General features: G+C 37.1%; 1 protein-coding gene across 12 annotated transcripts in view; it reads left to right on the plus strand.

The window, feature by feature from the left end:
• The window catches only part of ERBIN (erbb2 interacting protein), a 122,736-nt gene that overhangs the window by 43,610 nt on the left and 59,213 nt on the right, over positions 1-19,913 (plus strand). For 11 of the 12 annotated variants that reach the window (XM_086771304.1, XM_086771314.1, XM_086771313.1 and 8 more), the window contains 2 exons: positions 10,894-11,091; positions 15,389-15,506. In XM_086771304.1, coding sequence (XP_086627430.1) covers positions 10,903-11,091; positions 15,389-15,506 — 307 coding nt within the window. In that variant the 5' untranslated portion in view covers positions 10,894-10,902. Of the gene's footprint in view, positions 1-4,036; positions 4,054-10,893; positions 11,092-15,388; positions 15,507-19,913 lie in introns of those variants that run through there. The other variant, XM_086771312.1, reaches the window with a different exon arrangement.

Here is a 19,913-nt window from a genome sequence, read left to right on the forward strand (position 1 = left end):
CACATCCAAAGCACTTGGATTTCATTCTGCATCATCTCTCCTGTTGCTCTGAAGGCAAATTTTTAGCTATAAATATCTGTTGAAGAGGCAAGTGAATGATATGTATTTACATGTAACTCTGTGCATAAATACAAAAGTGATTATATGAGGAACTAAGTTGCAGGAAAATATTTCTTTTTTTTTAAAGCTCAGTGTCCATTATTAAATGTTTTGGCTGGTGGAGCTTTAGCATTTTGTACAGCTTTTTTGAGGTTTGTATTTTTGGGGGTTTTTTTTGGGTTTTTTTTTTAAATTCTTAGGAAAGATTAGCATATTTTTTAAAAACTTGGATAAAAGATGCTTGAAAAAATACTTCTAAGTGTTTGTTGGGCTTTTTACTGTCCTCCTTTCTGGTTTGCTGATCTAAAGCCTAGGCATCATGCCATTTCTATCTTATTTGTGCATTAACATTCTTTAATTAGAGAACATACTCAAGAACATGAAAGCTATTAAGAAGCTAAATAAAGTTCAATTTTTCTGTTCAAAGCTGTATGGAAAAGCAACACATGTTCAGAATCAGCTTTTCTCTTTATTAAATGATGCCATTGCAGATGCCACTAAGTTGCTTTTGCCTCGTATTGTGAGAATTTCTAGAGGCAAGTATTTCTCATGAATAAAAAGAATGCCTGACAGAATATTTTGTTTTCGGAACTTCTCTATGCATTTCTGTGGAGGAGTCATTATGGCATACCAACCCCTCCCCCTGCGAAAAAAAACCCCAACAACATATGACAGCAGCTTCCATCTGCTCTGTTTTTATTAGTAGTGCTGGTCAGATTGTGGAAACACTAATAAATATTGACACTTAAGTGACTGGAATTTTGAGATGTACTATAAAATATCAGTTTAAAACATAAAAATCTTCTGCATATATTATCTGGCATTGCTACAAACAGTGCATACTTGAGAAGATAGAAGCATGTGCACATGCTTGCTTTTTCCAGCCTTTTATGTAGTCTACAAGGCTGTAGGCTTTGTGTTGCGCTTTGGCATTCTCTGCTGAGCTAAGAAACTGTGCTGTTGCCACGCTGCCTCAGCTGTACTTACTGCTTCATAAGGTTTACTGCTTCCCATAAGCAAATGATTAGCAGTGCCTCTTCTTTTCCCTTCCCCTGTGCTGGTTCATCTCTTTTGACTATGTTGTTGTAACTAGAAGAATTAAGACAGTATCTCTTCCTTTCTGCATAAATAGATGTTGACAGTATGTGATAGACAGCACTTACTCCTACAGTAGATCCAAACATAATCCCTCAAAGGACTAAAGCTGAAGCATAAGCGGTTTAATATGGTTTTATACCTCTTCCAGAGGCTTACCATCTCTTAGTCTGGTTGTTCTGTGCATTTGATTTTCATTGTTTTCTTTGTATAGAAAGACAGGAACTTGTCATGTTTGTTTCCATGGGTCTTTTTCACAGCAACAAAGAAAGAAAATGGAGTTATTTAATGTAGAAATTAGTGGATTCTGAAAGCAAAGCAGTTTTGAAGTAGCTTAGTACAGCTAGCTGTACTAAATAGCTGTGATTACTAGCTGTACAGTAGCTCTGATTATTTCTACAGCACGCTACTTTTTTTAAAAAAAATGAGGATATGGTGTCTAGTGGGGGATGGAGTTCCCTTCAGCATCCTGATGGGATAAATATTTCATTTTCCTACCTACTTATTAGCTTAAAAGTGACAAACACAAAAACCCAAACATGTCGGTTCCATAATGTAAAGGAATTCTTCAGCCATTTGAGAACATCAGGGTTGAAATACTGAAATAGCAGTATTACGACTTTTTAAAAAGTTCTCTTTTTTTTTAATATTCTGTGAAGGTTTGAGGGGCTTCTACAGTTTCCTTCAAACTTCACTTTATCATAGTAGATATTGTTGAATTTATATGGCATTTTGATTTGAGGAGGAGGAATGGGTGAGACTCAAGCACAGTGGTTTTAAAAATAAATTTATTCCTCTTAATGTTTTCTTAGTAACACTACAAATACTTACCAAAAGAATATGCAATCAATTCAAGCATCAGAAATGAAGCTCAGATCTAATGCTAATCTCAGCAGCATTGTTAATGGTATACAATTACAGACCATTCTTCAGATGAAATGTTACAGTGGCGCTTAGTTGGATAGTTTGGCTGTCCAGATGGAAGTTATTTTCTAAAGGCTGCCTCAGAAAAAGAGCAAAAGGAAATGTGTGAGAACTGAGTTACGACTACCTGGGCTGTGGTTGTGTAGTGTATGTGTGTTATTGTGTAGTTATTATGTAGTGTTAATATGAAAAGTAAATATAAATATTTTTTAAAGCCCAAATTACAATTGTTTGGGTATCTGAACATTTTGAAATTTGGGGTTTTTTTACTGGAAACATAATCTATAATTTTCCTCATTCTCTTTTTTTTGTTAAGAGTGTTTCTGTGATGGGTATTGCCTGAAATTACAAATCTGTGCTCTCGTATGCCTGTGCCTTACTGATGCCTTGGTCTAGGACTATAAGGGTATTGAATATTACTGTATTTCAGTTAAAGGTTGTACATGAAGTAGAATATTTTGTTATGTAGGTATTTTCCAAGAGGTTGTTTTGCTTCTTTTCTCAGTTTTAAGATACTGCTTTTGTTGTTTTGTTTTTACAAAGTCACTCTGTCATTGTTAAGCTTTTGACGTGATAAGGCCAAGTACTGACTGCTTTGTTGTATGGCTGATTTTTTACAGTTACAGAAATTAATAGAAATAAATATTCCAAAGATTTCTTTTGATATACTTGCCGTGGATTTTACTTGTCATAGTAACTCTTCAGATTTGTTTCAGTGTAGTCAGTTTAGATATCTCTGCTGGAAAATAACTGTTGCAACAAATACCTGGTTAGATACTCTCTAGTTTCAATAAAGCAGGAGAATGCTGTGGCTGAACCAAGAAAACGTTATTGATACCATCAACACCATTATAACTAAGAAAAGTGGTTTTATAATGTACTTTCGTCAAGAACTTCAGATCTTAATGGAAATCTGGTTAGAATTTACTTCATAGAATACAAGAAACAGATTAATTAAGCAAGAGTCTCCAGAATTCACACTTGGCGTTGATCTTCTGGGAGTTGATTGGAAGTGTCTTGCTGCCCTGGCCCTTGGAAGGTGGGTGGGTGGTTTTGTTTCTTTGTGGTTTTTGTTGTTTTTCCAAGCATTCAGAGCTTGGAAAACAGTTAACCCTAAGAGAAGCTTTAAGTTTTGTATTTCAGCAAGCTAGGAGTGGAGTATGACTGATTTTGCTTATATCCTAGCAGCTGCTCAGTCAGTAAAAGCAAAACTGATTTTTGTCCTCTATTCCCTTTATTTTCTAAAAAAAAAAAAAAGTAGCAAGAATCCTTCATATTTTTGCATTTAACAATTGGTTATTATTTACTGCATTTACTAACATGTTTCTCCTCCTGGTGTTACCATTCACCATTGTAGTTTTGTTACTAATGCCTTTTATTTCTTTTGCTCTGAATGCTGTATGTGAGCAAGTACAGTGTGTTTTTTGGTGCTCTCTGCCTGCATGAGGACATGCAGCCATGCGTGCAGTTGAGCATTGTTTTCGTATCAGGAGAGGGGAGGCTCAGACTATAGCTTCACATTAAAATGGTGAAATGGTTCCAATACCCCTTTTTATTTCCTACTGCTTGTTCTCTCCCCCAGAGTGCAACACTGCGATTCATTGGTTTGGGCTGACCTGACTGTTTGCCAGTATCATTCAGTGAAATGAATGACATAATCAATCTAGTTTTGCAAAATATTTTTTTTCATTTCTAGAAGAGACAAATAGCTTGTAAGAGAGGGAGGGGGAGGTGAAAATACCTTAATTCGTCATTGTCATCAAATGAGACACCTCGACTACAGAATGCCAGTGCCACTTACGAAGAGGCAGTCTCTTCACAGTACATGCTGTCTTTTCGTGTTTCAGCTCCTTGTCAGTGGCCATACTTTCCTCTCCTAAAGAGAACAAGAAAAAGGATTGCAGAGAAACAAACTTCCAGGCTAGAATTTGCAAGGTACTGGTTGCTGTCTCTTAAATTAATACCTTGCCATTCCTATTCAAGAGAACTGGATTGATTTTAGGGGAGACCTGAACCTGAGACTCTTAGCTCCCCCTCCAGCTTCTTTACATAATTTGCTGATGAGAGGTGCCAAGTAATTTCTGAGGTTAAAGAATGAAGGATAATTGTGTTCTTTACAACCTGTTCTTCGAAGTGCTAAGATGTTTACAGTTTCCCCAAATTCATGAGTTCTAGTGCTGTCATGAGCTGTGAGTTTTCTTAATACAGCCTCTTTCACCATCTCATCAAATAGCCTGTGTCTGGATATCTTCTGTAGTGTGCATTGCTGCTTTAGGAACGAAAAACCTTTAACATCTCTAAACACAGACTGGTTCGTGTTTTTGTTTCCAGTATAGGAAACTTCTTTTCCTATTGATTTTTTTTTTAATGTGGAAGTAGTAATCAAATTAATTTTTTAGTGGATTAAATAAGATTCTTAATAAAGAACGATATTCTTGTTATGTAGTTCTTTGTTTCAACAAGAGTATGTTGGCGCTTCTGTCAGTTCACAAAATAAGCCTTGTATTTGTCAGGTCGCGTGTTAGGTCACGTGCTCCCCAACACAGTCTTTCTCTTTCCTGTGTTTACACATCCTCAACTCCGTAATTCTGAACTTGTTTGAGGGTAGTAGACTGGGCTAAAGAGAACCTAAACAGTTATTTTTATGCCTGAATGTTCATGCTTTTCTGTATAAATATCTGATAGCTGGTTTTGTTTTCAGCTCTGCTCCTAATGTAACTGGTAAACACTCTTTTGAAAGGCTTGAGGGAGGGGAAAGAGTGCTTTCACCAGCTTAGAGCATGAGCAGTCACATCCTGTTAGCCTCAGACAGGAAATTTAAGGGACTAATGGTACAGTGAAACTATGCTTTTAGAGCAAATTAATAGAAATTACTGTGAACTTAAATTCTACTTGTAACAAGCCTGATTCTAGAATTTTCAAAGAAATGTGATACTTGAGGGGCTGTGTAGTTTTTTGTTTAGTTGGTGGTGGTGGTGTTATTGTTGGTTTTGGGTTTGTTTTTCTTTATGCTCATCAAAAGATGGGTAGATATGTGGTTAAACAAAAATGTCCCATGGGGTTCTGCAAGATCTGCAGCTACTGTTGGGTTGCCAGGTACTTGGATGACGGGGATGTGCAGGGAATTATCAAAAAGTTCCAGGAAAGCGTGATGTTTCACTGCGTAATATTGTCTCTTCTGAATTAATATTTGGTGTGTATCCAAGCTTGCTGTTGATCTTGCTTTCTTTTATTGGTCATGGTCTTTCAAACCAGTACTTTGCTTTTCTCCTTCTAATGATTTTATTGAATTTTTATTCAGTAAAAATTTTTCCGTTTTTGTAGATTGTATTAGGTCTAGATGGCAAGGTTTTGGTAGCAGAGGGACTGCAGGGGTGGCTTCTGTGAGAGGATGCCAGAAGCTGCCCCATGTCAGATGGAGCCAATTCCAGCTGGCTCTAAGACGGACCTGCTGCTGGCCAAAGCTGAGTCAGTCAGCAACATTGGTAGCACCTCTATTATAACATATTTAAGAGTGCATAAAAAAATGCTGCACAGCTGCAGTCAGAAGAGAGGAGTTGAGGATATGTGAGAGGAACAGCCCTGCAGACACCAAGGCCAGTGAAGAAGGAGAGGGAGGTGTTCCAGGTGCTGGAGCAAAGATTCCTCTGCAGCCCGTGGTGCAGCCCATGGTGAGGTTTATAACAGGTTTATAATATAAGTTTATAATTAGCGAACATATCAATTTAAACTAGGGGTTTTTTTTAACACTGATTTTTTTTTTTTGAGTGATAGATTAAGTCTTCACAAACAGAACACAGCTAATTCTCCCTTATGGCTTCCAACTTTTGAATCTTTAATGATTACAAAGAGAAGCTTCTAATTATAGAGCAATATTTTTTCCCTTCCTATTCCTTCATGAAGTTAAAAAAAAAACCCAGAACCAAACTTTAAGATGATCGTAATTTTTCCTCTGTTGGTTGTGAACACTGAACCTGAGGTAAATTTATCTCAAGACTTTAATAGTTTAGGGAACAAGAGGATTTTGTTTGTGGGGTTTTTTGCCCCCTCCTCTAAGTTGTTTAGTAAATCTGCCTCTTAAAAATTTGGAGTTTTTAAGTGGTGGAGAGAAATAAGACATCTTGTTACAACAGTGTTGTAGATCTCCAAAGCAATTTTACATTGTTTGATTTGCTGCCTTCAGATGGTCTGATGTTGCAGTGTATTATAAAACTGAGATTTTTCTGCCTTCTAGACTTGCCTGTTTTGTGGGAAAGTAAACAATGCTATACTTTATATCTACTTCTACCTTCTGTGTATTTACTCAGACTATTAATGGAGAAGTTCTTATTTTGAGCAATGCAAGAAAAGCACGTGTTCTGTCCAAAATCACATTTTCCTGTCTTTGGTAATTCTAACAGTGGACTCTCTTCTGTAGCACATCCTTCCTTTCCTCCATTACAGTTTTTCTGCATGGGTAACTGACCACAAGATAGGTGGACAACAGACAGATAGGGAGAGGTGTGTGTCTGACTTATTTTTTTATAAATGTATATAAACAAAAATATATAATATATATTATTTCTAATATTTTGTTTATACACACACACACATGTATATGTATGTATTCATTTTACAGAAGACTGGTGGTGTGGAATACTTGCTGCAGCTATCCTGCTGCACTCATTTCCTATTATTGGCAGCCATTTCTGTTGTAGAACACCAGTAGTAAACAATTCTTCATATATGTGTAGAAGAAAAGTTTGGAAAAAAAATAAGACAAATTTGAACAAAATCACATTGTGTAGTTTCCTACATTTACTTGAACGCAGCTCTCTTGGTTCATTCTGGTTTTTGAAGTGTTGTAATTAGATGTACGCTGAAGTTGGTCAAATCAATGGTTTTGGTGGAGTGTTGTTTATTGTGTTAAATACGAGTTTGACTGTTTTGGCTTGAGATGCGAGCCATGAGTTTAGGTACTTTAAGTGACATGATAACTGATGCAAGGCATTTGACACTCTTCCGCACGACATCCTTCTCTCTAAACTGGAGACACGTAGGTTTGATGGAAGGACCACTCAGTGGATAAGGAATTGTCTGGATGGCCAAACTGAGAGAGTGGTGGTCAACAGCTCAATGTCCAAGTGGAGCCGGGTGATGAGTGGCATCCCTCAGGGGTCCATGTTGGGCCTGGCCCTGTTCAACATCTTTGTCGGCGACATGGACAGTGGGATAGAGTGCTCACCAATGACACTATAAGCTGTGTGGTGCTGTCAACACGCTGGAGGGAAGAGAAGCCATCCAGAGGGACCTTGACAGGCTGGAAAGGTGGGCCCGTGCCAGCCTCATGAAGTTCAACCAGGCCAAGTGCAAAGTCCTGCACCTGGGTCATGGCAATCCCAGGCACAAATATAGGGTGGGCAGGGAATGGATCAAGACCAGCCCTGAGGAGAAGGAGTTGGGAGTGCTGGTGGACGAGAAGCTTAACATGAGCAGGCAATGTGCCCTTGTGGCCCAGAAGGCCAACCACATCCTGGGCTGCATCAAGAGAAGCGTGGCCAGCAGGTCAAGGAAGGTGATTCTGCCCCTTTACTCCACTCTCATGAGACCCCACCTGCAGTACTGCATCCAGCTCTGGAGCCCCCAGCATAACAAGGACACAGACCTATTGGAGCAGGTCCAGAGGAGGGCCACAAAGATGATCAGAGGGCTGGAGCACCTCTCTTATGAGGACAGGCTGAGAGTTGGGGCTGTTCAGCCTGGAGAAGAGAAGGCTCCGGGGAGACCTTATAGCAGCCTTCCAGTACCTCAAGGGGGCCTACAGGAAAGACGGGGAGAGATTGTTCAGTAGGGCCTGTTGTGATAGGACGAGGGGTAGTGGTTTTAAAATAGAGGGGGGTAGATTTTGATTGGATATTAGGAAAATTTTTTTTACACTGAGGGTTGTAGAGCACTGGAACAGGTTGTCCAGAGAGGTGGCGGATGCCCCATCCCTGGAAACGTTCAAGGCCAGGCTGGATGAGGCTCTGAGCAACCTGATCTAGTCAGGAGTGTCCCTGCTCCTTGCAGGGGGGTTGGACTAGATGACCTTTGAAGGTCCCTTCCAACCCTAACCATTCTATGATGGGAGATATGACCAGTGTCATATCACAACAATTGTGGTGTTGTACAGACATTCATTTACTGACCTGTGCTTACAGTGCTGTGAGTGCATGTGGTCTTTTAAAAAAATCCCCCCCCACCCCCCCAAAAAAAAAAAGCTAAACATCTCTCTTACACAATTAAGGAATATGTTAGGAAAACTAAGCATCCATGTTTTGAATTGTTAGGCCTCATGAGTTTTGTTGCTTCAGAAACTATTGAGACCTAAGCAAGTAAGACTAGGTGTGAAGAGAACAGCCACTGAGAAAGAGGGGGCAAACAGTGTAATGTGTGCTCTTTTTGAGGGGAAAAGAGTGTCTTGGATATTTGTATGAACCATGTAGTGAACTTTTTAATATTCTGGAAACCAAAACATAGTTCTCAGAAGTTGAAATGACTGGATTAAGTGAACTTGTTGATGGCTGCAGCTAGTCTTCTCCTGCCAGACCTCTGGCAATCAAGTCACACATACAGTCTCTGCATCCAGCCCTTGTTATTTCCAAGGCATATGTTCTTCTGTTTATACTGCTGTTTGAAGAGACTGCTGTTGGTGCTTTTTTTTGAAGTGATGTGTCTTTCCACAACTCTGCAGATCTCTGAGGTAATAAGAAAATGAGACAATATTTCTTTTTATTAAAGACTTTCATTTGTAAATGTTGGGAATAGAATTCCTCTTTTATCTTCACAAGCGGCCTCTGAGGCTTGGAGAAGGCATGGGTGGGTAGCTCTGACCTAGTGAGCACATCAGCTTCAATAGCATCTTCAGCATCTGGCTGTGGGTGGCTGGAGGATGTCATGCTGGAGCCTGTTCCTGTGGAAGAAGCAGGAGGAGGTTATGCTGTCTCTTTTGCTGACTTTTCCATCCAGTGGAAATCCCCAGTGTGGAATTTTCAGTTTCTAAACTCTTTACACTGCAATACAGTTAAATATTTTTTATTTTTAGATAACTTTTTATTTACGTCACATGGCTGGAGTTTTATGGGGTGTGTTAGTATTCTGATACATAATCAACATTGTAACAAAATCGTAGCAACATTGGAGTATAGTTACAAAAGGAAGTCCTAACATCCCACTTTTTAATTAAGAGTTTTTGTTCCATCCTTTCAATAGATGGATGTAGAATCTGACTATATCCAGCCTGAGTGATAAGTTATTCTTCTGTTTAGTGAAAACACTGAAGTACAGTAGCACCTCGGCCTGTTGTCACATAAATTAAATGTACTGTGAAGTATTTGGCGAGCTATTTGTTTGTAGAGGAAAATACAAGTGCATGACCTTTTCTCTTCTCTCAGTAGGAAGACAGGTCTCACAGACTGTGACTTCATGTGGTGCAGTGGCTGCAGTATTTTATTTTCTCCCTGTTTTACTAACATACTTTCTGAAAGTTGAAATGCAGTCTGCTAAATGTGTCTGAAACACTTTTCTGGAGAAGAAAGTTTCCTGTCACGAATTCAGAAGCTGAGATATAATTTCTGCAATTCCAGGAAAAAAAAAGGAGATTAAAAAAAGCTTATTTTAATTTGGAATGTTGGCAGTTTGATTGAGAAAATAAATACTCAGTGCTGTTTTAGAAAATTATGTATTTTTAGACCTATTTCCTGAGGAAATTAAGCTTTACGTGATTGTGTTGTCCATCTACATGTTGGTCCTTCCTGAAAAATTAAGTCTGTCAGCTGATTTCAGCCAAACTTGAAACTTGAGGTGACATTTTGAAAATGATTGTTGCTGAATATTGTGAAAATTCATTGATGATTAGAGGAAAGAGACCTAAACTTGTGCTCTTGCTGAGCAGAAAAGAGGCAGAACATGTCTGGTGTATGTCTTCAGTAATCAGCTAGTCAGTTTGCACTGTTTAGGCTTCCCGTCTCCTGCTGAGTAGGAATATTGTAGAAGCCATGGAGAGTAGGTAGGACTGTTGTGGCAGTGATTGAGTTTAAAGGAAGAAATATACATGTCCATAGCAAGGTGAAGTTTCTGTAGTTCCAGTGTGCGTAGCAAGATGTGTTGAATTTTTCCAAACTGAATAGAGTTGCAAAAAGAGGTCACTTTCTTTATCTGTGCACTTCCTTTTAAACTGTAGATAGAGCAGTTGGTAGAAACCACCCTGGTTCTTTTTGTTGTATTCTATCTTTAACTGAGGGATTTGAAATTTAAATAGACTAATTCATTCTTACTCATCACAAAAAAAAAAAAAAACCAACAAAAAAAAAACAAAAAAAACAAACGACCACTTTACTGTAGCTATATTTTAATGCTTTATAGAGGGTGGATATTATTACATTAAGCAAAAATATAATCCCAGTAACCTTTGTAAAAGCAGGGATAAGCTATGTTGTAAAAACACAGTTGATACTTCTAGAACTACTGCTTAAAAATTCTCTGCTTCTCTGTAATGTAGGGCTGCCTCAGCAGGTGACAAGTTACGGGCTTAATTTTGACTTCACCTTCTGGGGCTTGTAGGTGTTTTCACCATGTTTAATGCCACTGTTGTGTTTAAAAGAAAATAAATAAATTCGTTCTCTCTCCTCTCTTTCTCATATATGTGTAGACACATATATGCACGTATTTATCATCCAGGAGAAGTTTGAGAAGCTGCCCACATAAGTATTTCTGAAGTTGTCTTGGTTTTTAAATTGAATAATTTCTGTTTTACAGTGCCTGAAAATGACAACAAAGCGGAACTTCTTTGTGCGGCTGGTGCCATGCCGCTGTCTGCGTGGAGAGGAGGAAACAGTCACTACACTTGATTATTCTCACTGCAGCCTGGAACAGGTGCCTAAGGAGATTTTTACTTTTGAAAAGACCTTGGAAGAACTCTATTTAGATGCTAATCAGATTGAAGAGCTTCCAAAGGTATGTTGGGTGCTTTTTCCTTTTATTTACATTTATTAACTCTGTTACTTCATCAGCATTGTAGAAGTTAATAGTGTCTAGCTTCCCACTTCAGCTTTTAGGCTGCAGTTTGCCAAATATTTTTAAGCAAATGTTGGTCCCAGGAAAAGCAGCCCTGGTAAAAGGAATGTTTATGCATTCCAGCTTGACTAGTTTGTGGCATGAATCAAGATGAAACTGCTTAAGCAGCTGATCCAACCAAAGAGACAAACGTAGCAGAAGAGGCAGGCTAATTTATTTCTATGGCAGGGTCTGCTCAAACTGTGTTCAACAAATTGCAGCATTATTTTGAATCTCTGATAACACATGACAATTGGAAGAAGCAAGATTAATTAGAAGAAGCAAGATTAATGTCTTGTTCAGATCTCTGTGTCCATGAAAGATAGCTACAATCCAAAGTATCTATTCACTTGAAGTCCTACTTTCTTAGTTGGCACATGACTCAAGAGACTTTCTGAAGTATCTCAAATTACTTAAGTTCAAAAACTGAAGAGCTGGAATGCCACTTTGATTACATTTTTAAAATAGAAATAATTATTTGTTGTTTGTTCTGAAATCTGAAGACAAACTGCATGCTGAATTAACAGGATATTAAAACAAAGAATGAAAATTTACGCTAGTGATATTTTTGAGAAGTACAAAGTGATCATTGCAATAGGACCTAGCAATGGAAACAAGCCTATCTTGATGGAATTAAAAGCTTAGTAGTTAGATGAAAGACTTAAATATTAATTTATTTTTTTCACAATTGTGTGCAAATCTTCACTGTCGCACAGGACAGCTATAGAATGCTTTATTAGATTTTTGGAAAATTTGCTATAACCACTTCAGGTTTTGCTGGTTTGGATTTTTTGAAAGCTAAGTGAAACATAAGGAAATAAAAAACCTGCCAAATTACTATCCTGAAATTATCAGAAGCCCTAGATTCTGCTAAAGTTGACTTAAACCAGCTGAGTGCTTTTGAAAAGCCAACCTTAAATGCTCCTGAGAAACCGTCAGTAGAAGACTGTATTTGAACATTGAATAGAGTAATATGTTGTTATGCATAAGTCAGAACTAGACATTTTGTGAAAATCTGTTACAGTTTACAATTTCCACTGTTTTATATTAATCTCTTGCTAAGTAGATATATCTTTAGTCCAGACTTGGTCACTTTAGGTTTTAGTAGCCTGCTTTTAAAGACTTTGTATCAACCTTTGAGGTTTTCTTCAGATGGTTTCAGAACTTAATTACTGTCTTTCAGTCTTTATTGGAGAAGAAAAAAATTGAATGCTTAAAACATAGAATCAAGTACCAGTCTTAATTAAAAAAAAAAATGAAATCTTCTGAACTCTTTTTGCATTAAATTCTTGTTTCCCGTATCATAAGAACTAAGCAAACATCATCCTTCCAAACTCACAATTCTCTAAAAAGTTCCGTTCTGTACTCTTAAAAGAGGAAGAAAGACTGTCCTGTAGTAATCAAATGATTACTGCACAAGTAGTAATTGGCACAAGTAGCACATTGGTGTTGTATACCGGAACAAGCAGTTAGTCTGTTTTGTATTCCTTTTCTATTACATGCCATTTGATTTAATTAGTCAGTTCCCATATGAAATCCAGTTTTGATATGTGGGTATACTGAGAGGTGGACAGTCTCCCGCTTGCTTTGATCTGGTCTAAGGTGAAATTATCCACATGATTAGACTGCTTGAACATTTATGTTTTGTTGCTTTTGCTTTTCTTTGCTGAACTGCAGGGAGCTGTAATAGCCTACACTTGTTTCATGTTAGTGTGTTTGAAACACTATAATAAGTCATCCTTATAGGCTTATTTTTGAGAAGCTAAGCATTTTTTTTCAGTTCTTAAGTAATTTTTAAGTCATTATTTTTTATTACCCTTTTGATTTTCAAAAGAAAAAAAAACACATATAAACTCAAATACTGTAAAGAAAACAAGCAGAGATATTATGCAGTAGTAAAGTGATTTATTTAACAATTTGACAGAAATTGTAATCTTAAAACTATCTATAGAGGATCTGTAAGGGAAGGCCTGTAATGTTTTAAATAATCCTAGCTGGAGCCAGAGTTTCAAGCTGTGTGTGCTTTCCCTAACCCAAGCTTTTATTTAGTCTTTAAGCTCTGAAAAAGGCTTCTAATTAAGCCATCTCAGACGAAGGATGCAGTACTTATTAGGCTGTCTCCAGCTTTCTGAAGCCTGGTTAAGACATTCCCACTCTTCGCCTTTCCTTTTTGTCCCTGGTGGTGTGTTCTTATCCCTGTTTTGCTGCCCTTTGTATGCCACAACACAACTGGTTTGGTGCTGTCTTGTCAACCTGATTATTGAAATGGCCTGTCAGTGTGTGTGGCTTTTTTTTAATTGCCTCCAGTCTTTTCAGAAATCCAGCATACTTCAGAAATAATTTCTTACAGTATAGCTCCTTAGTTTAGTTGACTGGCTGAGGGCACAGCGTGAGCTAACTGCAGTAGAAAGACAGTGATAGAGAAGGATTTCTCTTTACACAAAGCGCTGGTGTGTAGTCTTAGTTTCAAAAGTGATTGGGCATTTGAAATGCTTTCATCTTGTGTGCTAAATCACATCTGAAAAGGTCCCCTGTTTATCCCAAGTGCTGCAGTGTACATTTGAGCTGAAAAGCTCAAACTGTAGCAGTTTTCATTTTTCCTCCTACTGTGCTGTTTGGAAGAAATTGGAATTCTGCAGTAAAATAATCCTTAATTAATATGACTTCTGATGTTTACTAACAGTAATGGTGATCTACTTAATCACTGAATATGCAAACATTATAAAAGAACAACAACAACAAAAGAAACAACTACAAACAGCACCATACAAAACTCCCCTCCCTCCCATTTTCGTTTAGGGATCTTGTGCTGTACTTGCTTTCGCCTGACTAATTGGGAAATTTCTGATGATTCCAAGAGTCCAGATTATTGTTTCTGAGTTTTAAGTGTATATTCTTACTTGAAGTATTGAAATAGAGGAATGGCTTCAGAACACATAAGCTCATCAAAGTTCTCATTCCCATAAAATATCTGAGTTTCTTGTAACTCTTTAAAGCTTTAATGGTATCAACTAGTTCTAACAGGTGCACATTTCTCGGGAATTGGAAACATCAGTACACAGATTAAAGCTCATTCCTTGAACTGTTCATCTTGGTAATTTATGTCTGCTTTTGTACTGGAGTGATATATGCAACTGTTACATGAATGGGGTTTGTTCAACGGACTGTGGTTGAAATAATGGCCTTGTAATTGTGAGAGACCTGAGAAATTTTGGTCAATCTAAGCCCATTGCTGTGATGTTGATTGGGATGAATAAAAAAATTCGTAGAATACGTCCTGGTTTTATATGATCTTGTCTCAGAATTGCACAATAAAGAACACTAAGTCCAGGTATTTTATGAATGATCTTGTCCAGAATTGATGGGAAAGGAATATTCATCATGACTTGTTTAGATTAACCTTTTCAGCCACTTACTTACAGATGCTTATTTTGTACTATCTGTAAGCTTCCTATGTATCATTGAAGGATTTTTCTTCTCTTACACTAAAGTTATTTGTCCTGTTTTGTCAAGTTGTAAAGCTTTTCAGTAGGAATATCAAGATACCTTGCATATAGGAAGAGATCTGGCTCAGAGATCATATTTGATAGACATTACAATGCATGTATGCAGAAGAGATTATACAGTTTTCTATATCCTTAGATAGAACTTTCAGTAGTTTTCGTCATAATGTTGTTGGATATTTGTGTACTTAAGCTAGGAAGCATGGAAGGCAAAAGAAATGTTGTAAGATATAATGGAATAAAACTTCAACTTTTAAAGAATATCAATACCTACTCAAATCCTGTGTTCCACTATTATTTGACTTTTAAAAATGCATCTATGATTTACTTATCTATTTATTTATTTATTCTTTCTTTCTTGGAGAAACTAATTACCTTTGGGGTATGAGATGGCACATCTATTACAGAATGTATTTTGTAATGTTTGCAGGAGCATGTGTAACTACAGGAAGGAAATTGTAGGAAGTGTTAAGCACAGCTGATGGCTTGTTGTGACCATTTGCAGTTTTTTGCTTTTGTAAGCATTTTAAACTTAATTTTGAATAAAACTAGTTAAATAAAGTTTTTGTAATCAAAGACTTTAAATAGTCTGACCTTCAAGCTGTGAGGTCAGAAGTTTAAAAGGATTAAAATCAAAAGCTATATAGAGGAAACTGAGAGAAAATCACATTCACTTTTTTTCTTTGTTTCAATAGCAACTTTTTAACTGTCAGTCTCTGCACAAGCTGAGTTTGCCAGACAATGATCTAACCACATTGCCAGCATCAATTGCAAATCTCATTAATCTCAGGGAACTGGATGTCAGCAAGAATGGTAAGTCACTTTGCTTGTTATATTGGGGGAGCTAAAAGGCAAATCACCATTGACTGTACAAAGACACTAGTGAAAGCATAATTTCTAGAAGCTACACAGCTAGTAAATTTTAAATTACTGCTCTAAATCACTGCTTAACATAAAGGATTATCTTTTATGGTCTGATTGTGATATTTAATTTTATCTCTCAAATTGATTTGTTTTCTTTGCTGAAAACTGATATTGTGAAGTATTTTTTATTCTCTCAAACTGCATGTGCTCAAATTTAATACTTCTAGTGGCTTTCCTCATGTTTCACTATACTGATGAGAGTTTGCACAAGAATTTGTAAATTTTGCTGGATTCTCATGTTATATTTTATTTCACATGAAAATTGTTTTCGGTTATTTTAATGAGCTGCCTGAAAATTGTAGTAGGACTTGGCTGCTTTGCTGTCCTGCTCTGGAGATGGTAACCTCTGTTGCCTGGGGAAGAGTAACTACAGACAATGACTGGTTCACTTGTCTGACTTGTTAAAAATCTATCATCCTCTGAGAGTCAGCCTTTTATAAATTACCAAAAGTTGTCAGCCAAGTATTGTATACATGGGGCTTTATTAATGGTGCTGCTTTGGCAAGCTGGCAGATGTGTGACACTGTCAGGAAATTGAAATAACTTACGTTGTCATCAGACTTATTTGTGTGGCTTATTTGAGAGGGAAAAAAAGCTCAATCATGCTAATTGATGAGGATAATAGACTTGTCTTACTAATTCAAAATGAAGTAAAATAACTTCTCCTTGAAATCATATTTAAAAGTAAGAATTACATAAATACACCAAATATTTTTGTAATATTAAATTGATTGCTTTATTTGGACAGATAGCTAATTACAACTCCACGAAGTTATGTAAGTTCTGCTTTATTAAGAAAGTATTCCAGTTATTGAGGTGTTGGCATTCTCCTTGATTGTCCATTGTAGCCCAATCTGTACTGAAACTGTTACTTTATTATTTCTGCCTAGTGAAGGCAGCATTTAATGTGATAAATTGACCTGATTGTCACTGCTCTGTTCCTGGTACAAGTGGATTAATAGTCTTTCTTAAAGAACACTGGCCTTAAACTTGCATAGTGACACACAGCAGAGAAAGAATCATCTTTTTGTCCTAGACTGAACTGTTGAAAGGATTAACTGTTTCCAACACAAGTTCTCAATACAGAAGACTTAAAAGCAGCAAAAGTGCATTTCAGTTCTAGTGCTGGAAAATTTCTTACCTTATGTACATAAATATGCAGCTGGTCATTTACCAGCTAGAGAGTTACTTGTCCATCCAAAATGGTGTAACCTTTAGCTAAGCCTTCTGAGAGCTACTGAAAGAGCAGTTGTTCCTCTGACGTATATAAAAAATTTAAGGAGGTGATGGCTGAATGATACGCTATCCCATGTGAACTGTGAAGCTCTGTTTTCTAGGGGTTGTTTTGTTTTGTTTCTAACACTTTTCAGAGAAATGACAGCACACAGGCTTATTTAAACTATTATCATATGCCTGTTCTCAATCTTATCACAGTTTGGATAGTTCTCTACCTAGTGTTGCACATCAAAAATAGTCCTGAGGTCACACGCTTGTTTACGTGGGACATCTTGTCTCCCACTATTCCTGAAAGCTCTGTAAAACTCAAAAAAAAAAACCAAATCAAGGTCTCTGTTTGTCCCTGGTGAGTGAGGTAAGAAATAGTGCTGTTTATTCTGTAATAAATTTGGTATTATTTGAGACTTTAGTTTGTTAGCTTAAGTGCCTTTCCCTTTATGTTTCCCTATCAACTGTCAACCACAGAACATTTTTCTCTTGAAAACTTCAAGCCTATTCTATTCCCTTGTGTCTCCTTTTCTCTTGGTAAGAATTTGCTGCTCAGTTTCACACTGTTCTGATGTGTGTCTCTATAGTAGGGCCAAATAGGAGCAATTTTATTAGTTTTCAAAGACTAGCAAAACTGATCAAAATCTCTGGTTCTTCCTTTTTCCTTGTTAGATATTGAAAGAATACAGTGTGGAAGCAGTGGACTTTGTGGAAGCATAGGGATTGCTTTGTCTTAATTTAGAAAAAAAAAAAAAAAATTGCTGGGGATTAGTCACCAGTCTTAGTGCAGGATGATGAGATATGCCGAATTCTAAAATAGAGTGTGTTTTTCAGATCCCTGTGGTTGAGGCAAATGAAGGTGATATTTTCTGTATTTTTCTTATGGTATTGATATACCTTAAGTGTTTTCTTATTACTTCTCCATCTGATGTGGAGGGAGCTAAGTCATGGAGTGCAGATGCCTTTAGGTCGAATAAGCATTTAGTTTTAAAGGCTGCATTTTAGAAGGGAAGTTAGCTAGACTTTAATTTTCAAATACCAGCGTACATGAGATATGATGGGATTTTCACGTAAGACAGTTGAACAGTTGGTGGTCTAGGAATAGTCGAATGTATTGACCAAAGAGAAATATTTATTTTCTAAAGAGCTGATACAAAAGGAAGAATGAAGCTTCAGTTTTAAAATGTGTTCAAGTTGCCTCATGAATTGCAGTCTGGCTCACAGAGGGAGCATCCAGCTTTCCAAGTAGAACTACATAGATATATATATATATATATGCATGTGCATAATATTTGACGTTTAGATGAAAGATCAAAATTGCAGAAGTTCTTCAAGGTAGCAGATTTGTTACATAAAAGGTATTAGTCCAAGAAAGCAATCTTTGACGTTTTAATAGCTCATAAAAATGTTTGCCTTTTTCACTTCCCCTTTAAATATGTCTAATTTCATATATACAGTATATAAAGCTGTGTAACAGAGACACGACACGTGCAAATGCAGATACTTAAGAATATTTAATAATATTTAATCAGAAAAGTCTAGTCTGGTGTTCTGTCTGCAACAGTGACCAAAAGCAGAAGCCTAGGAACAATACAGTTAAGTACAGAAAACCAGGAGACATGCGTGTTTCCCAGAATGCTCCCACTGTCCAGCATCTTCTATTATTGGCCCTTCTTGCACCGGACTACTATTTAATAGTCTTCATTTAACTAATTCTCTGTCAATATATCTAGTCTTTGTGTGATGTACATTTTGAGGCATGTGCTGAGTTACAGAGTACAAGCCCCTAACGGCTGTGTGTTCTCGAGCATGCAGAAGTCCTTATACAAGTATTTGGTTTGGAATATATGATTCATGGCTGCTGAAGAGGTCGTGGCATAGAAGTAGCCTAAAATATCAAACTACTGCAGCAAGCACGGAATAGAGTTAGTTACAACTCTGCTTTTAGTCTTGGCAATAGGCAATGAATTCTGTAGCATTTTGGAAGTAGCAAGTACATCAGTTGTCTTTTTATGGCATTGTAACCTGATTCCTAAGGCTATTGTGAACCCTTAATATCAGAGGTATTCCATTGCTTCTTTCCAGGTACACTTCAGCTTTGAAGCCTTTACCTGAAGCTTAATGCTATCATAGCCACAAAGATGGAATGATACTTGAACAAATGGTACAATAAATAAACTGTGTTCCTCTACCAGAAATTACATCCTGTATTGTAAAAAAGCATCAAGAGATGCCCTTTTCTCCCAGTCTTACTAGGTTACCTTCTAAAGAGAAGTTGCAGAGTAGAGAATGGAAGACCTGCGTAGAAAAATGTGTTTCATCTATGAAGCTAAAGGAAAATGTAAAATTTTTTTCATCCTCTATAGCTAAGTTATTTATGTATTGATAGTTGTATGGGGGGAAGAAAAAGACACTCACCAAAAAAACCCATAACAACACTCTCCAGCCCCAAAAGTATCTCTTTCAGGGTTTATTAACCTTTAGGGGACAATCATTTTCTCGTGGCTCTGAGATGCCAGCCATAGCCTGCAAATGGTGAAAGGGAAAGCATTCATGTACAGTGTGTGATGGCACATATAAATGGACAGAAGAGTTAGCTTTAAAGATTACTAGAATCAAGTGATTTGAAGGGCTAAAGTATATGTTAGAGGTGACTGCCAGGGAAGTCAGACTTTCCTGGAAGCCTGGGAATGGGCTTGAAATTGCTTGTGCCTGAGGAGTTAGCGTAGTGGGAAACAGTGAGATAATCTTATTTTTCGCTGCTTGCAGATGGTGAAAGAAAAATATTGAATTTCTAAGTTCTATATTATTCAGGTCTTTGGAGGATTAAATAGCAAGATTAGAAAATAATTAGGAAGACCAAAAGAAACATGGCATTTTAGAAATAAAGGTATCTTCAATAGTCTCTTAGATATTAAGGAGTAGTTTTCTTTCACTGCAGTGTTGCAGCAAATTTAAACGTCAGTTTGTCAGTCTGTATTGCAGGAAATCTTCATGGAAAAATGCACAAACTAAATACAAATAAAACAAACACAGTCACACCCCCCGACTCCAGGCGTATCTGCCTATAAA

The sequence above is a fragment of the Chlamydotis macqueenii genome, chromosome Z (genome assembly GCF_036417535.1).
Source record: "Chlamydotis macqueenii isolate bChlMac1 chromosome Z, bChlMac1.mat, whole genome shotgun sequence".
Taxonomy (NCBI): Eukaryota; Metazoa; Chordata; class Aves; order Otidiformes; family Otididae; genus Chlamydotis; species Chlamydotis macqueenii.